General features: G+C 35.8%; 2 protein-coding genes across 3 annotated transcripts in view; one reads left to right on the forward strand and one right to left on the reverse strand.

The window, feature by feature from the left end:
* Window positions 1-4652, reverse strand: part of LOC148941518 (ras-related protein Rab6) — a 74080-nt gene extending 69428 nt beyond the window's left edge. For both annotated transcript variants that reach the window (XM_089104479.1, XM_089104480.1), the window contains exon 1: window positions 4539-4652. In XM_089104479.1, coding sequence (XP_088960605.1) covers window positions 4539-4608 — 70 coding nt within the window. In that variant the 5' untranslated portion in view covers window positions 4609-4652. The remainder of the gene's footprint in view (window positions 1-4538) is intronic.
* Window positions 4653-4884: 232 nt separating this feature from the next.
* The window catches only part of Cul4 (cullin 4), a 252089-nt gene continuing 230903 nt past the window's right edge, over window positions 4885-26070 (forward strand). The window contains exons 1-2 of the mRNA XM_089104452.1: window positions 4885-5048; window positions 25332-25505. Of these exons, the coding sequence (XP_088960578.1) occupies window positions 4916-5048; window positions 25332-25505 (307 nt within the window). The 5' untranslated portion in view covers window positions 4885-4915. The remainder of the gene's footprint in view (window positions 5049-25331; window positions 25506-26070) is intronic.

Below are 26070 nucleotides of genomic sequence, written 5' to 3' on the forward strand. Positions count from 1 at the left end.
ATATACCAAGTGAAGTAACTTATGTAAATAGTCAGTTAGATGGTAGTGATTTTTGAAGTACAGTGTATACAAGTGATAATTATAGTGATGCAAACCCAGAGACTTCTATGTCTTCTTATGGACTTAGTACAGATGCAGGCAACAGTTATTGCAAGAAAATTACTGGACTTAGTGTGGTGTTTAGCAATGTTGATTGCCTAACCTCGAAATTTCAGGAGGTCAGATGTGTCCTCTCCACAAATGAGGCTGATATTTATGCGTTCTGTGAGATTAAACCAAAGTAAACCTCCCTACCCCTGATAAAATCCCAGATACAGATTTCCGGATACAGACTGATGACAGACTTATTGATGGATGGTGGCAGAGGAATTGCCATATATGTACAAGAAACGATTCAGGTAGGCACTATTGATATTAAGTCAGAATATGAGCCATGTGTAGAACAAATTTTGATATCTATTAACCTATCTGGGCGTCCCATTATACTTGGTTGTTTTAACAGAAGTCCCTCCTCAACGAGTCTGGAGAACTCACTCTCGGCTATATGCTGGTCTATTGATGGTGCTGCTCGAAAGTGTAAGAATCTAGTCATAGTCGGCGACTTTAACTTACCTATGATTGAGTGGACTGAGGGGTACGGCCACACGAGTAACGTGGTTACGTGGTCTTTTCTTGACTGCTTAGAAGCACACTCGCTGTTCCAGGCAGTGACAGTCCCGACCAGATATCAAGAGGGACAGAATCCTTCAATACTTGATCTCGTTTTGGTAAATGATCCTGAGTCACTCATTGATATAGAATTGCAACCCCGATTTATAAATAGTGATCACATAGCTATAAAATGCCAATTTCGATTGTACCCAGACATCGAATCTAACCAGACATGTGTATACAAACTACAATCAAATCAGGCGTGAACTCTGTCAGTGCGATTGGTCATTTGTCGAAACGATGGAGGTAGAGGACACGTGGGAAAAATGAAAAATATGTTGTTAGACACCGTCAGTAGAAATACAACTACCACATGGAGATAAAAACAGAAAACTCTTCCCTTTATGACCAGAGAAATGAAAAGTGCAAGGAACAAGAAGAAGAAACTGTCAAAGCTCATAAATCAGGACCCTCACAGAACGGACTACCCGGTAAAGTTCAAAGCCTCAAGGAACAAAGTTCGAGCCCTGTCCAGAGAACTGATAAATAAATATGAGGAGGCCATCGGCAGCAACCTCAAAAACCAATCCCAAGAAGTTCTGGAAATATGCCTCAGCACATAAGCCTGGTAGACACACGGTTTCGGAGCTGGTTCGTAATGGAGCCCAGTCAAACCACCCCCAAGAAATTGCTGATGCTTTGAACCACCAGTTTACATCAGTCTTCACACCCGCAGACAAAGCCTCCCTGCCAACCCCACCATGCTACGAAATCACCACTCAAATGTCACCAATAAGAGTGGATCAGGCTGAGCTCGAATCTTGGCTTAAAAAGCTTAATCCAAATAAGTCTGTTGGGCCAGATGGCATACATCCACGACTCTTAAAGGAAGCTCATTCCCAACTAGCAATGCCCCTCTCAAGACTCTTCCAGAAATCTATTGACACTAAAGTCATACCAATGGACTGGAAAGTAGCACATATCTCGCCAATACACAAAGGAGGAGACAAGAGCAAATCTTGCAGTTATCAGCCAATCAGTATTACGTCTGCTGATGGGAAAATCCTTGAAGATATTGTCAATACTGCCGTTCTTAGACATTTGATCACAAATAACCTTCTATCAAAACAACAACATGGTTTCCGACCAGGCAGATCAGTCGAAACCAATCTGATTGACTCGTATAATTACATAACTGAGCTCCTCGACCAAGGTCTCCCAGTGGATATAGTCTTGCTAGACTTTGCTAAAGCCTTTGATAAAGTCTGCCATTGAAGGCTTCATTTGAAACTGAAGGCAATTGGAATTCAAGAGGGAGTGGTGGACTGGATCACGTCTTTCCTAAAGAGAAGAAAGCAGCAGGTCAGAGTTTTTGGTGAAGGTGGCAGAGCTTACTACTCCAAAATAGCTGAGGTCTTAAGCGGGGTTCCTCAAGGAACAGTTTTGGGACCTACACTCTTCAATGTATATATTAATGACACTCCAAGAACCGTTACAAGCAAGCTTAGCCTGTACGCCGATGACTCAAAGCTCATTGGTCCTGTCGGAACTCAGCAAGGTGTGACCTCAATACAGTCAGATCTTGACAGCTTTGGCAAATGGGCCAAGATATGGAGGCTCGAGTTTAATGTCGAAAAGTGCAAGGTTCTCCATTTTGGAAGAAATAACCCATGATGGCAATACTCGATGTCAGCAAATGCTGGTGTGAGACAGCCACTCTCTGAGAGTACCTCTGAAAGAGATCTGGGGGTCGTTGTAGACGAAGACCTTAATTTCAACTGCCACACCTAAGCTGCAGTAGCCAAGGCGAACCAAACTTTTGGTCTCATCGTACAATTGGTCAAATGTAATTGGTCAAACGTCATATTTGGTCAATCGTACAATGACAAGTAGATCCCCTGCAATAATCACAAAACTTTACAAGAGCCTGGTGAGACCGAGATTAGAATTTGGAATGTGTGTCGCCACGCCAATTAATAAACAGACCAGATGGCTCTCGAGTCTGTCCAAAGACGGGCGTCAAAATGCATAAAGGGGCTCAGAGACAAAGAGTATGCATGCCGACTGCAGAGCCTCAAGCTACCAACTCTGACATACTGTTGGTAAAGAGGTGATATAAAGAGGTGATAATGACCTACAAACTGCTCAAGTCTGACGACAAGGACCTCTTTCAGCCTGCCCAGTCGTCAAGAACCAGGGGTCATTCAGCAAAGCTTTTTCGGAAGCATGCTAATACAAGGAAGAGGAACCATTTCTTCTCCAACTGCATCATAAGCCTCTGGAACAATCTGAGCAAAACGACAGTGAGTTCACCATCCGTTGACAGTTTCAAAGCCAATCTTGATAAGGAATGGGAAACTAAACTATGGCTAATGCAATGGGATGAAGCTGATGTCCTGCGGCCCTATCATCACTAACTGGCGTACACTGGACTTATCCATATCGCTAGCAAGTGCGATTTAAGGTAATTTAAGGTAATGTGAATAATATGTGAATTATATATTTATACATTGTGGGGGGGGGGGGGGTAAAGATGAAAGTTACCTCCCATTTACATCGGAAATAAAATTTGCCCCCACCCCCCCTAATGTAGAAATATATACCCTGAATTGAAATATATAGGGGCGTGGCCTAAAATTAATTTCTGATAGAAATGATTATTATATTTGTAATCAGCATAAAAAAAAGGCATTGAATGTTATACTCACTCTAGTTGTTACTCAATAATATGATTTGGTAAATATTTACCTATATTTCACATTTGGGGGTGGGGGTTAGGTTAGGGGGGGGGCTAAAATTCATTTCTGATAGAAATGATTATTATATTCATAATCAGCATAAAAAAGACATCAAATGGTATATTCACTTTAGTTGTTACTCAATAATATGATTTGGTAAATATTTACTAGCTAAAATTCATTTCCGGTAAAAATGATTATTATATTTGTAATCAGCATAAAAAAAGGCATTGAATGGTAGGCTATATTCACTTTAGTTGTTACTCAATAATATGATTTGGTAATAATTTACCAAAAAGGCACCAAGTGGTATGTTGGACATCCACCATATGGCTAATATGGGAGTAAAGTTCATTTGTGATGCAAATGGAGGTAAATTTCCACCAAATCATATTATTGACTTACACATAAAGTGAATATAGGGTAAGACACCCAGTAGTCGGCCACCTGCCTATTCTCAGACAGAATGTAATTAACAGGGAACCTATCTCTAGGCTAATGTGCTTAGAAAGTTTTTATACATAGGTGGTTTCCCTGGTCACTATTAGATATCCGTATGGACTACCTCTAGGCTAATGTGCTTAGGCCTAATACAGATTATCTAATAGTGACCAGGGAAACCCTATATATTTGAACATCATGGGGGGGGGATATATTCGGTGAATATATAGGTCCTAAGAAATTTATGAATTTCTTAGAAAAAATGGAAAAACAAGGAAAGAAGTGAAAATAAAGGCTCTCCCCCTGCAAAGTGTGTTAACTAGGATTATTCTGAATATTATGGATTCAGAATCATTTTCTTAATATGTTTCCTTATGTCCAGCTGGACTCCTAGTCTTAAAATACAGGTTGGCTAATTTAAAGATTTGTATATATAGGCCTATACACTGTCAAATTAGCCATCTGGAGGTATCCCGCCTGGGCCTACCATAAAGGCAAATATATAGGCTAGGCTACCAGCCTGAAGAAAACTAGCCCATCTTTGGATGCTTTAATTATGAAGGCTTATCTTAGTATGACAAGATTTTGAATAAACTGAAAATCACCTGAAGGGAGCAGTTGTCCCTTTGCAGATTACACACCTGATTGAAGAGGGTGTGGTTTGACAGGAGAGAATAGTTTACATAGTATATACAAAGAATTACATACCACTTTGCTCTCCAAGAAAAACTAGCTTAAATTTCCGGAGAGGATTACCAAAATCCCCTGAGCTGGTCATTTTACTGAATTTGTAATTTCTTAAACTAGACTAGCTTATTTAATTATTCACCATTAGATATACTTTAAAATATGTGAATAGTAAAAATATTGTAGATAATTATAACTCATAGTCCTGAAATAAAACATGAATTACAATAAAAATTTGCTGATTAATTTTAAAATCTATCTACATAATACCAAATATCTAATTAAAATATAAGGATATTTGTATTTTTGTGCATTTTTAAAACCATTGCTACTGTGTTTTTGCTGAAGAAATGAAAGCAGTGGAATAATCGTTTGTTTTTGAAATAACAAATTGCACCATGGGGGAGTTAGTGAAAAATACAAGACCAAACTTTTCCTCCTTTTCACCTTCATATGAATATGGATCATCAAGAGGAGTTGGAAGACCGGGAGGTCCCAGAAAAATTGCTGTTAAATCACGAAGTAGTAAAGGTATGTAAGCTCAGGCAATAGGCCTAGCAGTTGTTTTATAAATCAGGAAAAGAACTGCTGCCTAGGGAAGTTGAATGAGTCTTTCTTTATATTCTAGGACCATTGGTTTGATATAATCACCAGAAAAAAAACAACAAACAAACTTGCACCAGTGGGGAAAATATAGGCCTATTGAGCAATCCACATTAGTAGTATATATCTTGATAATTCATCCCTTAGTTTTATTTATTTATTAATACCAAGATACGGTAAGCTTTAACAAGCTTGTCGCACACAAAACAATTATAAAAAAGTCTATAACAATGTCAATGACATAACAAAAACATACAGTAGGCTAACTGAAAACATTGGAAAAACAATAGGCCTATTACTGAAACATACAATAACATACCAACTTAACTGTTAATATATCTGTTAATAACATACCAACTTAATTATTAATACCAACGTTTATAACATACCAACTTAATACCAACATTTATAACATACCAACTTAATTATTAACATAGGCCTATCTGTTAATAATTGAAACCTACAAAAAAGTAAGCCTACAAAAACTGTCACACTGTCACAAATCAAGTAATACAAAAGTTAAAATAATCTCAAAATGGATTATGATAGGACCTAGTATAGAAATCTGTAGAGGCTAAACTACTTTTGAAAGACTGGAACGTGGTACTTGCAACTATTTCTGATGGAAGTGAATTCCAAGTCTTCCACACTCGGCTAGACAAAGAGTTTTGGCCTAATCTTTTCTGTGAACATGGTGGGTAAATTTTGTGTTGGTGTTGACGGGTACTACTGTATTCTGTAAAAGTGAAAAAGTGAGTTGGGGTGATTTTATCGATATTCCTAACAATGCAAAATGTATTTATTATGTTGGCTCTATCATGTCTGAACTGGAGAGAAGGCAACTGTAGTCTCTGCATTCTCTGGTGGTAAGATAGATGACTCAGGTAAGATATGAGCTTAGTGGTCTTATGTTGGACTTTCTAAACTCTCTCTCTATCTCTCTTATTAATGGGATACCATACTGTTGAGCAATATTCAAGTACTTAACGTATAGTGGATACATAGACTGAAATCAATGAATGAAGATTAGATTTAGAAAAAGTACACTTTAGACGTAGTAATTGGTAATTAGCCTTATGGGTGATATCTGATACATGTTTATTAAATTTGAGACTTGAATCAAAACAAATCCCAAGGTCACGAACATATTCTACACTTTAAATTAATTTACCAACAACAGAGTAATGGTAATGTTGAGGGAGTCTACGCAAATAATGCACATCATTGCACTTGGTTTCATTAATGAACATAGAGTTTGCAGTACACCACTGGCCAAGAGCAACCAAATCCTCTTGAAGTAAAGAAATCTCATGTTCACTCATGACTGACCTGTAGATTTTTACATCATCTGCAAACATTTTTATGGTCAAATTCCTAACAACGCCTGGTAAATCATTACCTTACCTTACCTTAAATCGCACTTGCTAGCAATATGGACGAGTCCAGTGTACGCCAGTTAGTGATGATAGGGCCACGGGAAATCAGCTTCATCCCATTGCGTGAGCCATAGTTTGGTTTCCCATTCCTTATCGAGATTGGCTTTGAAACTGTCAACAGATGGTGAACTCACTGTCGTTTTGCTCAGATCGTTCCAGAGGCTGATGATGCGGTTGGAGAAGAAATGGTTCCTCTTCCTTGTATTAGCATGCTTCCGAAAAAGCTTTGCTGAATGACCCCTGGTTCTTGACGACTGGGCAGGCTGAAAGAGGTCCTTGGCGTCAGACTTGAGCAGTTTGTAGGTCATTATCACCTCTTTATATCACCTCTTTGCCGATGGTATGTCAGAGTTGGTAGCTTGAGGCTCTGCAGTCGTCATGCATACTCTTTGTCTCTGAGCCCCTTTATGCATTTTGATGCCCATCTTTGGACAGACTCGAGAGCCATCTGGTCTGTTATATTAATTGGCGTGGCGACACACATTCCAAATTCTAATCTCGGTCTCACCAGGCTCTTGTAAAGTTTTGTGATTATTGCAGGGGATCAACTTGTCATTGTACGTTTGATGAGACCGAAAGTTTGGTTAGCCTTTGCTACTGTAGCTCGGGTGTGGCAGTTGAAATTAAGGTCTTCGTCTACAACAACCCCCAGATCTCTTTCAGAGGTACTCTCAGAGATTGGCTGTCTCACACCGGCATTTGCTGACATCAAGTATTGCCATCATGGGTTATTTCTTCCAAAATGGAGAACCTTGCACTTTTTGACATTAAACTTGAGCCTCCATATCTTGGCCCATTCGCCAAAGCTGTCAAGATCTGACTGTATTGAGGTCACACCCTGCTGAGTTCCGACAGGACCAATGAGCTTCGAGTCGACGGCGTACAGGCTAAGCTTGCTTGTAACGGTTCTTGGAGCATCATTAATATATACATTGAAGAGTGTAGGTCCCAAAACTGTTCCTTGAGGAACCCCACTTAAGACCTCAGCTATTTCAGAGTAGTAAGCTCTGCCACCTTCACCAAAAACTCTGACCTGCTGCTTTCTTCCCTTTAGGAAAGACGTGATCCAGTCCACCACTCCCTCTTTAAGTCCAATTGTCTTCAGTTTCAAATGAAGCCTTTGATGGCAGACTTTATCAAAGGCTTTAGCAAAGTCTAGCAAGACCATATCCACTGGGAGACCTTGGTCGAGGAGCTCAGTTATGTAATTATACAAGTCAATCAGATTGGTTTCAACTGATCTGCCTGGTTGGAAACCATGTTGTTGTTTTGATAGAAGGTTATTTGTGATCAAATGTCTAAGAACGGCAGTGTTGACAATACCTTCTAGGATTTTCCCGACAGCAGACATAATACTGATTGGCCGATAACTGCAAGCTTTGCTCTTGTCTCCTCCTTTATGTATTGACGAGATATGGCGATATATATATCATTGATAAAAAGGCAGAAGAGTACTGGCCCAAGACAACTGCCTTGTGGAATTCAAACTATGACAGACATAGGTGATGAAAAAACATCGTCTACTAGAACTATTTGGGTTGTATTTGTAGGATAACCCGCTATCCATGCTATAATTTGCGAGTTATTACCATATAGTTGACATTTGTTTACCAGAAGTGGGATGAAGTTTTTATCAAATGCTTTGGAAAGGTCAGTATTAATACAATCAAACAAAATACCATTATCAGCCATCAATTGAAAATCACAAATCACCTCAAGAAGTTGCGTGTTACAAGATTGTTGTTTATGGAAACCATGCTGAGCAGAATACCATAAGTTGTTTTCCTCAAAATGTGCTTGGATTCTTTTCACCACAATTTTCTTCGATATATGGGAAAAAATTGATGTATTTGAAATTGGTCTGTAATTATTGAAATGGGACTGTGAACCATTCTTGTACAGTGGCCTAATGATAGTTCTTTTCCAAGCTGAAGGACATTTACTAGATGAGAGAGAAAGATTAAAGAGATATGTGAGTGGTCCAGCAAGCACTGATGCAAGTTCTTGTAACATCACACTGGAAAATCCATCAATATCTGGTGTCTTTCCTGGATCAAGATTTCGGAGTGTCAGATAAACCTGTTGGACTGTAAACTCTGAATCAACAAATTCTTTTGTTAAATCTGGAGGAGTAAACTGAGTGTGTGTTTTGGTGTGTCTTTGAGTGAAAACTGAACCAAATACCTTGTTGAAAAGTTGTAATTTAAAAAGATCATCATCTATGTGTGAAAAACTTTCGGGATCTATAAAGGAAGTGGATCATGGGGATTGTGAAACTTGATTCCTTCTCACATATCTCCAAAATCTTTTTGGGCAACTTTGGACTGATGCTATAACATTTGTCTCCACCTCTTGACAATTTAAACGAAAGAATTTAGTTGCTCTATTTCTAGCTCTTTTATAATTTGACCAAGAATCTAAGGTTTTAAATCTTAAATGATCATGCCACCTATCACATTCTTCTTTTAGCATTTGTACAATATACCAAGGAAGGATCTGTCTATTTTTGAAAAACTGTCTACTAATATATATTGATACATATTGATTCTTACCTTCTATAAGGGCCTGCTTAATAAAATCAAAAGATGCATCAACAGTAGCATTACATTGCTGTAACTCCTCTTGTATAGAAAGAGATAGAATATAATCTGAAAATGTAAGATAATTTCCTTTATCATAATCATATTGGGGAGAATGATTTGGAATATCAGAAGGAACTATGAAACAATTTAGAGATACCACCAATACCAAGTGATCACTTTTTTCTAGTGGTGGCAAAACTTCAACACTAGCAACATCATCTGCTGATTTTGTAATTACAAGGTCTAAAACTGAAGGGGTTGAATTGGCGCACAAACAAGTAGGGTCTTGAATGTGCTGATACAAATAATGTTCTTGTAAAGTTTCTAGGAAATGATTTTCAATTGACTCATCAGAAAGTTTTTTTGTACCTGATGTCCAATCAATAGATGCTAGGTTATAGTCACCAACTACTAAAAACTTAGAACTAGATAAAGAGACAGCACAACAGCAACCTTATAAGAAAATCGAAATATATTTTCTTGTGATTATTATCGCTTCTAATCAGCAGTTGTACCAAACCTATCCTGCTCAAGTCATCCTCAGGGCTATACTGTGGTGTTTATCCTCCCCATAGTATAGTGCAGACGGTTTTATATCATATATTTTCCCTACTTGTTTTAGTTTTATATTTATGTTTAAAGCTTTTTCCAATAGGCAATGTTTAGAAGTCCTCCAAAAAAAACGTCCCCCCAGATCCCAAATCAAATTCCATAGTGAAAGATACCCATCCTGGCTGGTCAAGCACATTATCTGAAAGTTCTAATGATAGCTCCAATTCCGAGAATAGTACAATGATAGCTGTAGGTCCTAATGCAACCATAAATGATGATAATGGGTTTCAAGAGGTCCTCTCTAGAAGCTATAAAAAAAGGAAAAAAATCTCCCCACTTAAAAGCATTTCCCCTCTCCCTGCCCAAGATCCTCCCTCCACAAACTTAGGAATTTACCTTAAAAGTACTCCCACTACCCCCTTTGAAATAAAAATGATCACTGCAATAAGAGTTGCAATTTTTAAATTGCTAAAATCAATGTTCTCTCTTAACATTAACCGTGATGGATCTCTGCTAATAGCTGTAGAAGATCAGAAATCAGCGGACACAATAATTAACCTTAAATCCCTTCTGAATATCCCCATTATTGCATCTAATTGGAACCCAAAACAATCACCAACAAAATTTGAAGTTTTTAATGTTCCCCCAGAGATATCTACTCAGGAGTTAAAAGAAGGCCTCTCAGATAGGGCCGGAAATACAATCCCAGTTGAGGATGTTACCCAACTTGGAAAACCTGACTCTACTGGTATAAAAACTAGTAGATCCTTCTTATTCACACTAAAGGATAAAATTGATATCCCAGAAAAATTATTCCTATTTGGGCAAATCAAACCACACAAGGAATACAAACCTAAGCCTATTCAGTGTCAGAAGTATTTCAAACTGGGACACACGACAAACAAATGCAATGAAATTCTCCAAGAGTGTAGTAATTGTAAATCTTTCCATCCTAAAGAGCTGACAACTTGCAAAAACACCCAGCCTACATGCATCAACTGCAAAGGCCCACATGAATCTACAAATAAATCATTATGCCCTGCACCCAAGAAAAGAGCTCTAACACTCCAAATATCAACAGAGAAAGCCATCCCATACCCCTTTGCAGCAATGGAAGCAAATGCTGCCCAACAATACAAAATAAAGCCTGTAATGAAACCAACCAAAGCCCCCAAGTCAAATGCATCAAGCACCCCATATAAAACAATATCTTCTAAGCCCCCTAGCTCAAATCCCTAGCAGAAGGAATCACCAAGCCAGCAAGCCTCGTTTTCCGGGGAGATGAGGCCAGCCTGGCCCTCCCTTCCAAGAAGAAACAAACCAGAAACACTACCAGGAATCAATCCCTTAACCAACAAACAGGATGCACTACCAAAAATGCAATCCCCAAATATATGCTTATTCATTCTAAACTGTAATGCAGTTCAGGCCATGAACATACATCAACTACAGAAAACAAAAATTATTGCAGAATTGGCAAAAATCTACATCCAAGATGATATGCTCATTCAAGCAAAAAAAGATCTTGCTTTACTTTTAACAAAGCTGAACATTGATACACAGTCATATGAAGAATAAATCAACAACACAACATTTATCAATACTCCAATGGAATGTAAGATCACTCTCAGATAATAAGCTAAATGAACTAATATCATTTATGAATAATAATTCTATTAATATTGCTTGCCTCCAGGAAACTCATTTAACCCAAAATCAACAAATTAAGTCTCTGGGATATACTATCCTGAGAAAGGATATATCTTCAGAGAGAAAAGGAGGTGGTGTAGCTTTATTAGTTAATAATAATATAAAATTTTGTGGCATCAATTTTCCAGATTTTGAAAATGATGTTGATGTAGCTGGAATAAGTGTTTGGCTGAATAATTTAAAAACCTACATAATAAGCTTTTATAACCCTAATGGTCAAACTACAGATGCCAAGGATTTCTTTAATTATATAAATAATTCTAATATGTTAAAAAATATCATTATTTGTTGTGATTTCAATGCCCACAGCCTTTTGTGGGGGAATAAACCAGCAAATAAAGCTGGTAAAGTTATTGAGCATATGATTTCAAATAATAATGAATTAGCTGTTGCTACCCCTCCAAACCTGAATACATATTTTAACCCCAAAAGTGGCAAATTCTCCACAATTGACCTACAAATTGTGTCTTTAAATTTGTTGAACAAAATTTACATAAATAAAATTGATAGTCTATGTACAGACCACTTTGCTATAGTTTGCTCCCTTAATGAACCTGCTGAAACTTCATCTCATACCTCCAATTATATCAACACTAAAGCAAATTGGTCTATTTTCCAAAATAAGCTAAACGATGAAATTACAAGTTTCACCCAAAGTTCATGCATTTCTAACACAACAGTTGACACACATGCTGAAGCCTTGACATCTTTACTAATAAATACAGCTAATCATGCTATCCCCAGGACAACACCTAAGAAAACATTCCCTAAACAAATTCCTAAAGCATGGTGGACAAATGAGTGCCTAAATAAATGGAGGATAAAAAAGGCAGCTAGGACAGAATTCATAAAAAACACAACACCTACTACATATTTAAAAAAATTACAAGCAGAATCTAATCTAAAAAGGACTATAATAGATGCTAAATATAAATACTGGAATAATTTTGCAAATAATCTCTCCAGAGAAATGCATGAGCCAATTATACATAAAGTCATAAGCCACATATGTGGGAAAAAGACTTCTCCCAACCCACTCCTGTATGAGCTTATACATAATGATACCCATTATGACAATGATATTGAAAAGGCTAACCTATTTGCAACTCGTTTTGTTAATAAGCTAACATCAAATAATCAAAGCAAACTGTCCACAATTCCTATGAACCCTAGTTACTAACCGTGCCCAGGATCCGAGTATATAACTAATCCATTTTCAATCCAGGAATTGAATAATGCAATACATCATATTAGGTTCAAAACTAGCAGCAGCTATGACAATGTACACCCCACATGGATAATGAATCTCACACCTTCATACAAAAAAAAACTGATAAATTGTTATAATCACGCTTGGGCATCTTCTAGGTTCCCCAATATGTGGAAATGTTCGTCCCTCCTACCACTCCTAAAGAAAAATAAACCAAAAGATAACCCTGAGTCTTATAGGCCCATAATGATTACACCTGTGATGGGGAAAATAATGGAGAAAATGATTAACACAGACTCCTCTGGTTTGTTGAGAAAAATAACATGATCCCACACACTCAAACTGGATTCAGGAAATACCACTCCTCAACAGATGCTTTCATTTTGCTAACAAATGCAATAAATGAATCTTTCTAAAAAAATAATATCATAGTGGCAGCTTTCCTTGATTTTGAAGGGGTATATGACAATGTGAACCAACAAATCCTTTTAAATATACTTGCAAACATTGGCGTACCTCCTAAGCTTGTATCCTTTATTAAATCCTTCATATAAGTGCGAAGTTTCATTGTTTGTGTTGGTTAAGCCTCTTCACCCCAAAAGACAATATCCAAAGGCCTACCTCAGGGAGCAGTCCTCAGTTGCCTCCTATTTGCCTTATATCTCTGGGACATGAACCTACCCCACACGAATCTACAATATGCTGATGATCTGGTGCTATGGTCATCTGGCAGCACCTTTCAGATAACACAGTCAAATCTGCAAAAGTCACTTTTCCAGTTTGAAAAATTCTCTCAACATTCAGATTTACCCATTGTACCCACCAAGGCAAAAATAATCCAATTTCACCGGAAGCGAAACCATGTTAATGCAAAACTAACTCTAAATAACACAAATATTCCAGAAGATAATAATACTAATTACCTAGGTCTCATGCCTGACCAAAAACTCAATTTCCACCTCCACATTTCAAACACAATAAGAAAATGCTATAGAAAAGCAAATATACTAAAAAGACTTCTTTCCACACCTTGGGGTTGTAAGGAGAAAACCTTACTCCAGTTTTACAAATCACATATAAGACCCCATATTGACTATGGGCTCAATGTCTATGGTGCTTGTGCAAAGACACAGATGCAAAAAATTGAAACAACACAAAATGATATAATACGTCTCATATTTGGTCTTAGGAAACCCACAAGCACCAAGTTTCTGCTTATGGAGAGTGGATTAACAACAATAAGGGAGAGAAGTAGCTTTCTCTTGATAAAACATCTTACAAAAATTGAATCAAATAGCTCACACACATTACATAATTGGTTAAGAAATCCAGCCATGTATAGAGGTATTGCAGATGAGTATGCCAATATTCAAAAGAAGTTCCCTGTACCAGCAAAGTCTATTGCACCTACTTTCCCCCAATCCCCTCCATGGAATTGGTCATTTCCCATAATAAATACTGAATTTTCAAAATGGAATAAAGATTTAACCCCCATTGCTTTTGTTCAGAATAAATTTGCAGAACTCAATAAAATTACCTATAAAAATGACTTCCAAATTTTTGTTGATGGGTCAAAAATGAATGAGAAGGTTGCAAGTGGTGTTTTCCTTCCTCACCTGAATATTGCAATGGGCGAGAGATTATTTAATAATTTATCTGTAATGTCTGCTGAGTTAAATGCCATAATCAAGGCATTAGAACACCTTAAGCAAAACCAATCTTTGATTGAAAATTCAAATAATATTATCGTCTATTCCGACTCTTTATCAAGCCTTGAGTTGCTGGCCTCAGCTCCTCAATATAAGTTGGACATTGACACTTATCATTGTCTCAGTATTATTGATAATCTTGCTTCAAGTGGCATAAAAACTTATTTTCAGTACATTCCTAGCCACTCCGGCAAAAGTGGTAATCATCAGGTTGATGAAATAGCAAAAAATGCTATAAATATTGACCAGCCAAGTGGGAGACCAATCCCAATTAGAGATATTTACCGATTGAGGCTATCAGATATTAATTTTAATAAGATTAATCCTATCCTTTCCCCCTTTCCCAATAAGTATCTTTCTAAAATTTATCATAGAATTCGTTCTGGAACAAATGGACTAAATTTCCTTGCATTCTCATATAAGCTTTCTAATTCAAGTGGTTCAATTCCCCTGTCCCCTCTTTGCAGGCATTGTAATATGAATAATGAAACAATTGACCATTGTCTATTTGAATGTAATATGCTGACGTCTGCACAACATACCTTGCTTTCTAAACTGTTAAAATACTTCAAACACCACACAATCCCACTATCAGCCAAGAGCCTAGCCAACTATTCCTGCACACAGAGCATAGAAATCGACATCTATCATCTTATATTTGAACTCCTAGAGTCGAAAGATCTGCTGAAAGATATCTGAATATATCTAATAAATATGAGGCAATCAAGCCAGTAGCTCTGTAGCCCACAGAGTGAAGCAAAAGGAAAAGGGCTAAATAGTTATACTGAAAAGCCCGCCTGCTGTTAAATAGAAGAAGAATTTTTCTATTATTAAATGACGACAATTCACAAACCCTAGGACTACGATAAATGGCAACTACTCTAAAAGGAATTGAGGACCCAGGTAATTTCACATCAACTACTAAGGATTCACTTATAACTGAAGAAATTGGGTAATTAACTTTAGTATACTTCAATCAGGCCTGAACATAAATGAAAATTCTATGCTTATAATTATTATTTATAATGAGATTATAATCAGGCACTTGCTGGAAAAATATAGCTGGGTGCTGACAATTCTTGGGTAGTGATTCTGTAATAACAATAACACGAGGTTTGTAGGTTGATATTAGGGCATGAGATTCATTAATTTTTGTAGATAAACAGTCTGCATTTGTATACAGAACAGATAAATTACTTTGCTTGTTAATACTATGTAGAGGCAGGGAATAGGTTTTTAAAGGGCCATTCTGTTGTTTGGGGTTTTTCTCACCTCCCTTTGGTATTCATGATATTCACAATAACCATAGATACAGATACCCAAACTGTTAAAGGTGGCAGAAGATCAAACAGTTTGTGGCATGGAACTAGCCTACAAGCAAGGAGCAACTTGGCCCAGTAGTAACTAAAAACACAGAATTTTGATAACAGTACATGCATCAAAGGAATTAGCTTTTTGTGTTCATTCCAGACATAGGCTATAAAACTAAATAAGTCTAATGCATGGGTGTAGACAGCATATTGTCTAGGGGGGGGGGGGGGCAGTCGATAGTGTGATGGAGTTTTATCAAATGCTTTTTCCAAACCATCTGCTTTTTCAGCCATATCTAACGTGAATTTGAAGGTCGAGGGGGGGCAGCTCCCCCCCCTCCCAACGCCCATGTCTAATGTTGCCCATCAAAAGCTAAGAGCCTGAGAAAATTTGGTAAATATTTACCAAATCATATTATTGAGTAACAACTAAAGTGAATATACCATTTGATGCCTTTTTTGTATGCTGATTATGAATATAATAATCATTTCTATTGGAAATGAATTTTAGCCCCCTCCCTTATATATGCCAATTCAGGGTGTATATTTCTATATTAGGGGTGGGGGGATGGGGGTAAAGTTTAAACTTACCTCCCATTTACATCACAAATAAAATTTGCCCCTAACCCCCCGAATGTAGAAATATATACCCTGAACTGGCATATATTGGGGGGTGGCTAAAATTCATTTCTGATAGAAATGATTATTATATTTGTAATCAGCATTAAAAAGGCATCTAATGGAATATTCACTTCAGTTGTAACTCAATAATATGATTTGGGAAATATTTACCAAAATTTGCCTGATTTTCCAAAAAGGGGGGAAACATACCCAAAAAGTCAAGGAATCTTAATAAAATCCCCAGAAATAATAAAAATTTGGTATAAATTTAGAATTGTGGCCTCTGATAAGGAGACATGTTAAGAAAACAATTCTTACTTTAAAATATGAATAATGATCCTAGTTCTCATATTATCCAATGGGAGAGCCTTTATCATCAAGCCTTTTCTCTTTTTCCCTTCTTTTTCCAACTTAAAAGCAAAAAATTACAATTTTTGCCAAGCTCATGTCGCAATGCGTAAATCTTTTGAAATTGCTGCTATAAAAATTGTTTATTATAGACAACGTTCATCCTGGTGGATGAATAATCCACCAGGATGCAGATAAAGCAGTGGCAATTATCCATCATTAAAAAAAGTGCTTATCTATCATAAAAAAACAAAACAAAAAAAAACAGAATTAACAATGACTGGGACAAACCTAACCTAACAATATTTTGTTACTATTGATAGCAAAATTTTTTATTTTTGCCACTGCTTTATCTGCATCCCAGTGGATTATTCATCCACTGGGATGAACGCTATCTATAAGAACAATTTATTTCAGTAATTTCAAAATATTTACACATTGCATTGAGAGCCTGGAAAAAATTGTAATTTTTTCTTTTTCAAGATGGAAAAAGAAGGGGAAAAGAGAAAAGACCTGATGATAAAGGTTATCCCCTTGGATAATAAGCAAGCTAGGGTTATTGTACATATTTTAAAGTAAGAATTGTTTTCTTAACATGTCTCCTTATCAGGGGCAACAGTTCTAAATTTATACCAAAAATTCAGCACATCACAGAACACTACTGTACAGGTTTGAAGCTCCTGTTTATAAAAATGTGGAATTTTGTAATTTTTGTCAGAAGGAAGATCAGAGATGCACGTTTACTTTATTTATTTTTTCCCCAGGGTGATTCTAACAAATCAATGGTCCTAGAAGAGCAGGTGAGGATCATTTGAAAGAAAATTAATAGTTCTCTTTTTGAAATGACAAAAAGATTGGAAGGTGACTAGACCCCCTCCAAGGTCTCTTCCAGGTTGAAAATAGGGAAATTTTGCTTTTTTCAACCTATTTTTCAATGTAAAAAAAATTGTAAAGAACACTTAAAATGTAATTCAATGAATTGATTTTGGAAAAATATGTATATTAAAAACTACCCTCAATACAGTCAATAGGTGAGTCTATATGCAATTGTTATCTATAACTTGGTATTTTTTGTAAATGAATCTGGGGTTATAGTTAACTTTAAGCAGTAGCTCTGCATAAAATGGTTCTTGCAAATTGTATTTCAAAAGACTGCAGTGCTCTACTTCAGCTGAAAAAACACATTTCATGATCTTAATAAAAAAAAATTACACTTTATTATATTTAAAGCATGTCTTAAAATTGACTTCACAACAAATTTCGAACTTGAGCATTTAATGCCATCTAGCAGAATTCAAGTTACATTTGCTTATAAAACTATTTTCTTCTGCTGAACGGTTGTTGTTAATATAGATGTTTTCAAAATGAAGTGTTACCTTATTTCACTGGCACTACTTTTATATAGTTTTCTTAAGTGATGAATCTGACAAAGAACTAGGTAAATTTTACTGTTTAGATTTTAAACACCAAAATTGAACAATGAAATAAATATGATGTTTGGATTTTTGGACATGGTGTTTGGATTCACAATCTGTGAAGGAAGATTTGTTTTGTGAGGAAGAATTAGCAACAGTACTAAAAGGATTAAAAAATAATAAGGCTCCAGGTGCTGACAGTGTGGTGGATGAGTCAGAGTGCCTATAGTAAAGGCCATACTGCTCCAATTGATGTATGTAGCCTATGTATTTCCAAAAAAAGCCATCGGGCCATAGGAAAAAAAAAAACAGAACATAAACATAACAAACCAACAAGAAACACAAATAAATTAAAAAGAAAAAACGTACTTATAAATGAATCTTCACGAAAACATTTATAAATAGATATATCTTTCACGATGTATCAGCCCTTCATCAACATACTTAGCCAAATTCCTAAATGTTATTTTAACTCGTGATCCTACAATCCCGTCCACCCACCTTCTATCTGCCAACACAAAAAAAAAACACTCATTTCTCAGATCTGCCAATTCCTTGCAATTCCTCCAAAAACGAAAAATATCCTCATCATCATCCCCACACATTGGACAAGGGACTGGGTTAACATTATGACCCCTAAATTTCCTCTCCCTATACCCCAATGTCAATCAACCCTCCCCTTAAATTAAAAATCCATTTTATTTCTTCCCCTTTCAGCCCCAACTTAAAATAAACTTCTACCCCCCATGTGTCCTTCACCATACTATATAGACTCAGAGATCCCAAGCCTCCTTCCAAGCCTGTCACTGCTGTATTCACTGCTTGTTTAACCTTTATTTTACCTTATCAACCACTGGATCCAAATTTAATCCCTGACCTTCATTCCAAAAATACAAATATCCTACTTCATCTAAAATTTTCTTAATTTCTAAAAAACCCTACCTCTCTCTTATCCTCCAACAAACTAAAATATGCTTGTTTTGCTAGCTTATTTTTACTTCTTAAAATTTTTATCCAAAACTTCACCATTCTGATTTACCTATCTTTTCTTAACCTACTTAGTCCTAAATCCCCCTCCAGTACAACACTGTGAGCGGATTTATGGGCCCTAAAAACTCTCTTAAAATAATTTCTTTGCATTCTCTCCAACTCCTCACTTTCTCTAGAACCCCACAGCTCACACCCATAATGCATAACAAGGAGGAGTTTAGTACTAAATAAATATTTATGCATTTCTAAATCCCTAATATTTCCAACCTCACTTTTTAAAATTAAATTCATACACATATTTCCCTTTTGTACTCTATACTTAACCTCCTGTGCACACTTACCATTCCAAAAAAACTTAATCCCTAAATATATGAATTCTCTTTTAATCTCTATAAAATCACCTTTAAATCTAAATTCATCATCTTTCCTTAATTTTCTACCTTTCCTAAAAATACAATTACCATTTTCTCCTTATTTAATTTTAATCCTTTCATATCCAAATATTCCTCCATTATGTTTAATAATGTTTGCATTTCTTTTGCTGATTGTCATATGAGAGCAATATCATCAGCAAACAAAAACATGCATATTTTTGAAACATGTATCAGTACTTATGGAGTGCTTTTCTCCTTGAAGAAATCAACAATATCATTAATATACACATTGAACAAAATTGGTGACAGTGGGCATCCCTGTTTTAAACCTATTTGTGTCAAAATTCTCCTGGATACCTTACCTAGTATTCTAACAACTAGGCCTACTGAACAATAATTTGCTATAATTTTTTTTTTTGAATTGCTAGTCAAAACAGAGACCATATTTTTAATTTATGCTGACAAATTATTGGTGGAAATTTCACCAATACTGTAACTACCTTCACATTGCATCATGTTGTAGTAAAATAGGGGTGGTCCAAAAACCTATCTCTAGGTTCCTGGAATGTCAAAGAAAAGTGTTCTTCCCCAAAAAGAGGTCTTTTACCCTATGGACTATATTTGGGTAAGGTTAGAAAGGTTAGGTGAATTAAAAATTAAGTTTTGGGTAACTTTTTTGTTATTCATATTATTGACTTACAAATAAAGTAAACATACCACTTGATTCCTTTTGTTATGCTCTTTCCAAATATAATAATCATTTTTGTGGGAATGAATTTACCCCCCCCCCTATGTATACCAACTCAGGGTATATATTTGCACATTAGGCGCATAGGGGAAATTTTAAACTTACCTCTCATTTACATCAGAAATAAAATTTCCCCTCACCCCCCTACTGTGGAAATAGATACCCTGAGTCGGGGTATATACGGGTGGGGGTAAAATTCATTTCCAATAAAAATTATTATTATATTCGGAAAGAGCATAAAAAAAGGCACCAAGTGGTATTTTTACTTTATTTGTAAGTCAATAATATGAATAACAAAAAATTTCCCAATTTTGTACCAACAGCAATTATTATATTCAAATAAGAGCATAAACAAATGCACTGAGTGGTAGGCCTAGCCTATGTTTAATTTATTTGTAGAGGGCTCATTTAATTGGAAATCAAAAATTCTAGTTCACTTTTTCAGAGTCAAGAGAGTTAAGGGCAACCAACCCCCCCCCCCCACTTTTTTTCCCCAAACCCATCTGCTACAAGTTTTGAGGTAGCCAGTTTTTTGGAAATTGTTCAAAAATTAGATAACAAAAACTCCCCCAGGGCCCAGGGATAGGCGTTGCAAGTGTTGTCCTGAGGGCGTATATGGTTGTTATGAAAGGGATGCTTGTATAAACTTCAGAGGGGACTCATTTGATTGGAAATTGAAAGCTCTAGTTCAATTTTTAAGAGTCAAAAGATATCCGGGGCAACTAGCCCCCTCCCCCACAAATACCCTTTTTCCCAAAGCCCATCCGATACAATTTTTATAATAGCCATTTCATTAAAAATAGTTCAAAGGTCAGATAAAAGAATTCCTGTGTTGACTGAACCCGCTAGGGCCAGGAGGCAGGCGTTATGAGTAATGCTCTAGGGGCATATATAGTTCTTATGGAAGGGATGCTTGTATAAACTTTGGAGAGGGCTCATTTGATTGGAAATTGAAAGTTCTTGTTCACTTTTTAAGATTCAACAGAGATCGGAGGACAACTAGCCCCTCCCCCCCCTCCACGCCCAAAATGCATCAGATAAAAATTTTGAGATAGAAATTTTGTTTAAAATAGTTCAAAGTTATGATAACAAAAAACTCCAGTGTCAACACAGCCCCCAAGGGCCTGGGGGTAAGCGTTGTAAGTTATGCCCTGGGGGCATATATGATTGTTATGGAAGGGATGCTTGCATAAACTTCGTAGAGGGCTCATTTGATTGGAAATTGAAAGTTGTAATTCACTTTTTAAGAGTCAAAAGGGATTAGAGGGTGGCTAGCCTCTCCCCACACTCCATTTTTTTTTCCCCAGAGGCACTTCGTGTAGAAGGGGTTGTCGTATAAACTTCAAAGGGCGCTCATTCGATTAGAAAGCAAGAGTTCTAGTGCCCTTTTTAAGATTCAAAAATGATTGGAGGGCAACTGCCCCCCCCCCCAGCCCTTTTTCCCCAAATACATCTGATAAAAAATTTGAGGTAGCCATTTTGTTAAAAACAGACCAAAGATCATATAACAAAAACTCCTTTACGTGTGACCATTTTTTTAAAATAATTCAAAGGTCAGATAAGAAAGACTCCTGTGTTGACACAACCCCCCACAGGGCCTGGGGCAGGCATTGTAAGTATTGCTCTGGAGGCATATATGGTTCTTCTGGAAGGTATGCTTGTATAAACTTTGGAGGGCTCATATGATTGGAAATTTAAAGTTCTTGTTCACTTTTTAAGAGTCAAAAGAGATCAGAGGGCAACTAGACCCCCTCTTCACGCCCTATTTTCCTCAAGCCCATCCAATAAGAACTTTGAGAGACCTATTTTTTCAAAATAGTTCAAAGATCAGATAACGAAAACTCTGGTGTTGACACAACCCACCAGGGCCCGGGGGCAGGCATTGTAAGCTATGGCCTGGGGCCGTATGTGGTTCTCATGAAAGGTATGCTCGTAAAAACTTCAGAGAAGGTTCATTTGAATGGAAATTAAAAGTTTTAGTCCATTTCCTCAGGGTGAAACAAGATTGGAGGGCAACTAGCCCCGCCCGCCCTCCACGCCTTTGGGTTTATTGGAGGGATAAACCCATCCGATAAAAATTTCAGTTGACCATTTTTTTAAAAATAGTTCAACCATTAGATTATTAAAACTCCAGGGTCGACACCCCCCCCCCCAGGGCCCAGGGAGAGGCGTTGTAAGTTATACTCTGGGGATATATATGGTTCTTATAGAAGGGATGCTCATATAAACTTCAGAGAGGGTTCATTTGACTGAAAATAGAAAGCTCTAGTTCACTTTTAAAGAGTCAGAAGAGACTGAAGCTTAATTAGTCCCCACACGCCCTTTTTCCCCAAACCCATCCGATAAAATTTTTTAGATAGCAATTTTGTTGAAAATAGTTCAAACAACAGATAATAAAACTCCGAGGTTGCCACAAACCCATTTTTTCGCTTTGATATTTTTACTTTGATATCAGTTTTGATACTTTGATGAATATTTGATTATTTTTTTTAAAGTTTGATTTTGAAATAAGGAATTTTTAAAAACTTGAAATTTTTTGCAATCAAAAACTAACAAAAATTAATTTAAAAAAACTTTCCAAAAATTAATTTTCAAAGAAAAGCAAAGACCATTTTAAAAATATGATTAGCAGATACAAATACCTTTTAAAATTCAAACACAAAACGACCAGAAACTGCTATTAAAAAATAAATGAAACCCAAAACGAACAGAAATTAAATAAACAATCATAGCAAAAACACAATAAGTAATAATATAAATGAATAAATAGATCTTAAAGCAAGTAATGCTTAGATTGAAAATGAAATCAATCTTAAAACGAAAAAAATATTTTTATACTGATGTACAACTGAAACTTAAAAAGAATAGAAATTAAGTAAACTATCAATGCAAACAAACATACAATAGATATTAATGTAAATTAATAAATAAATCTTAAATCAAGTGAAACTTCAATTGAATATGCAAATCAAGATTGAAACAAAGAAAAATCACTACAAACAAGAGTTTGGGTATGACCTCCTTCTCTCATTGTAGAAATTGGAAACCTATTGTGCCATTGGTGCCATACCGAACACTATATACGTCATGAACTGTCTTTGAAAATATAAACAACACGAAATTGAATGTATGGTATATAATAATACTATTTTTAAGAGATCTTTCAGTTCAAGGGTTTTTTTTATTTTTATTGTATTTTTATTTTCAATGCTGTAAGAACTAGAAAAGAAAATATTTGTAATATAATTCGTTTTCAGTTAAGCACCAATGACGCTGTAGGCTTTTGGTTTTTATGTACAGTTAGGAAAGGAGGCAGTATCGAAACACTTGTTTGTAGTGAAACTATATTCGTGTTTAACAACTTTAAAAAGAGCTAATAAATTAATCTGAATATTTGATTTATAATGATATTAATTGCTGGAAGCTCATCAGTTCAAAATGTTACTATAATTTTAATGTTTATTTTCAATATTAAGTACAAAATAAAATATTTGTCATAAAATTGGTTTTCAGTAAAGCGCCAATGACGCAGTAGGTTCTAGACTTTTACAGTGAGAGAGAAGGAGGTCATACCCAAACTCTTGTTTGTAGTGATTTTTGTTCGTTTCAAGTTTGATTTGTATATTCAGTTTAAGTTTCACTCGTTTTAAGATTTATTTATTAATTTACATTAATATCTGTTGTATGTTTGTTTGCATTGATTGTTTATTAAATTTCTTTTTGTTTTAAGTTTCATTTATACTTCAATAGGAAAATATTTTTTTTTGTTTTAAGCTTGATATTCATATTCAATCTAAGCATTACTCGCTTTAAGATCTATTTATTCATTTATATTATTACTTATTGTTTGTTTTTGCTATGATTGTTAATTTAATTTCTGTTCGTTATGGGTTTTATTTATTCTTTAATAGTAATTTCTGGTCGTTTTGAGTTTGAATTTTAAAAGGTATTTGTATCAGCTAAGCTTAAGTTTAAAATTGCCTTTACTTTTCTTTGAAAAACTTATTTTTTGGAATTTTTTTTTTAATTAATACCATACAAGGATAAAACCTTTGCTAAAGCTCTTCTATCAACAGAATCAAACGCTTGCTCATAATTTATAAAACTGAGGACCAAAGGTGTTTGACAACTCAGGCACTTCTCAATTATTAACCTAAGAGTGAAAATTTGGTCGATGCATGCTCTACCTTTTCTAAAACCACACTGTTCTTCTCTTAAAACTTTGTCTACGGCATCTCTCAGTCTAAAAAGTATCATATTACTAAGCAATTTGCTACCTACAGAGACCAGACTAATGCCTCGATAATTACCACACTCACTTTTATCATCTTTCTTATAGACCGGCTTAATTAAGGTTTTCCTAAAATCGTTAGGTACTTCCCCTTTTTCAAAAATCATATTCATAATCTTCAGTGACTTATTTCTAACCTCCGAGCCACCATATTTAGGAAACTCATTTACCACCCTATCAGCACCTGGAGCCTTATTATTTTTAAATCTTTTTAGTACTGTCGCTAATTCTTCCTCACAAAACAAATCTTCCTTCACATCCAGAGTATCACAAACTTTTTCATTTTCCTCTACATCTTTTCCTGCAACTCTTTTCCTTACCATTAGATTCTGTTGAATTTTAAGGATATGGCTTCTGCAGGAACTTACACAGAAATGATGGCGACAAGTTGGACCTGGCCCCAAATTTCAAAAGGGTTTGCAATTTTCTGTATATTCTATGCAATTTGCCTGCTTGCCTCAAAACAAATTTCTGTGCATATATTTATCTCGGATGTTTTGGTTTTGTTAGTTCAGCTATTTTATTGTTATTGCGTGATTATTATTACTATTATTATGATAGGGGTGAACCCACTATCCCTGGATTGAAACACAGGCCTTCTAAGCCTATTGCCTCCACACCCCAAAAATATGCTACTTTTGGGTTTGGGGGGGGGGGGAGTAATTATGGATTTAGGCTCCTTACCTTACCATAAATCTTGCCAACTGTCGGACTTATCATTCCTTTATTATGTCCTCCCGCTTGACAATAACACTAAGAAATATATCAAGTCAGTGTCAAATCCTAGCTTGACATTTTTCTACTAGATACCTTCTTGTGTCCACAGTAGCAGTCTTAATCCTTATTGCATGATAGAATGTGAGATGTCAGTGTTAGCTAAATATGTAATTCAATATTAAGTGCGATTTATTGCAGGGCAAATTAGCCTCCCTGAAGAATATCTACTAAAAGCTTTTGAAAAGTTGACAGAAGCTGTAACTGCAATTCACAAGTCTGTACCTACTTATGTGTTACTACAAGACTTATTCAAGTCAGTTGAAGATTTGTGCAGAGAGAAGAAAGATCAAATTCTGTATGATAAGCTGAGAGGTAAGTCCACAAATCACCCAAATTGAAAAAGTTTCAAATGTGCTTTCCTAACCTTGCATCTGGATGCATAGTGGCATGTTTATGCAGGCTAAGTTACAAATACTCCTGGATGATCTGTTTGAATATAAAGTTTTCTTTTGAGAAATTCAGAGTTTCGAAATTCATTTTTTTTAATATTCTAAGAAAGCCAAGTCAAATTAAAATTAAAGCTGGCATGTAAGCCAATAATCATGGTATATATTGAATGACGAAAAAAAAACAACATAAGATTTAAAGTAAAAAAGAAACAATAAAAAAGAGAGAATCAAACAAATGAAAACAATATAAGTAACATTAGTGAACACAAACTTAAAGCCATCCAGCAACCAAAATAATATGGAATTATAATTGAATATAAGAATAAATAGAAACCAAGATTAGAATATTGGAATCTACAGTGACAGCAATGATCAAATATGGTTCTGAAGCATGGGCGCTCCAAAAAGCAGATGGAGATTTGTTTGATGTTTTCCAGAAAAGTTGACTACAGATTGTTTTAGGTACCTGGCTACAAGACCGTAACTAA

Source organism: Artemia sp. Qi Xiang Cuo, chromosome 18 (genome assembly GCF_049724085.1).
Source record: "Artemia sp. Qi Xiang Cuo chromosome 18, ASM4972408v1, whole genome shotgun sequence".
NCBI classification, from domain to species: Eukaryota; Metazoa; Arthropoda; class Branchiopoda; order Anostraca; family Artemiidae; genus Artemia; species Artemia sp. Qi Xiang Cuo.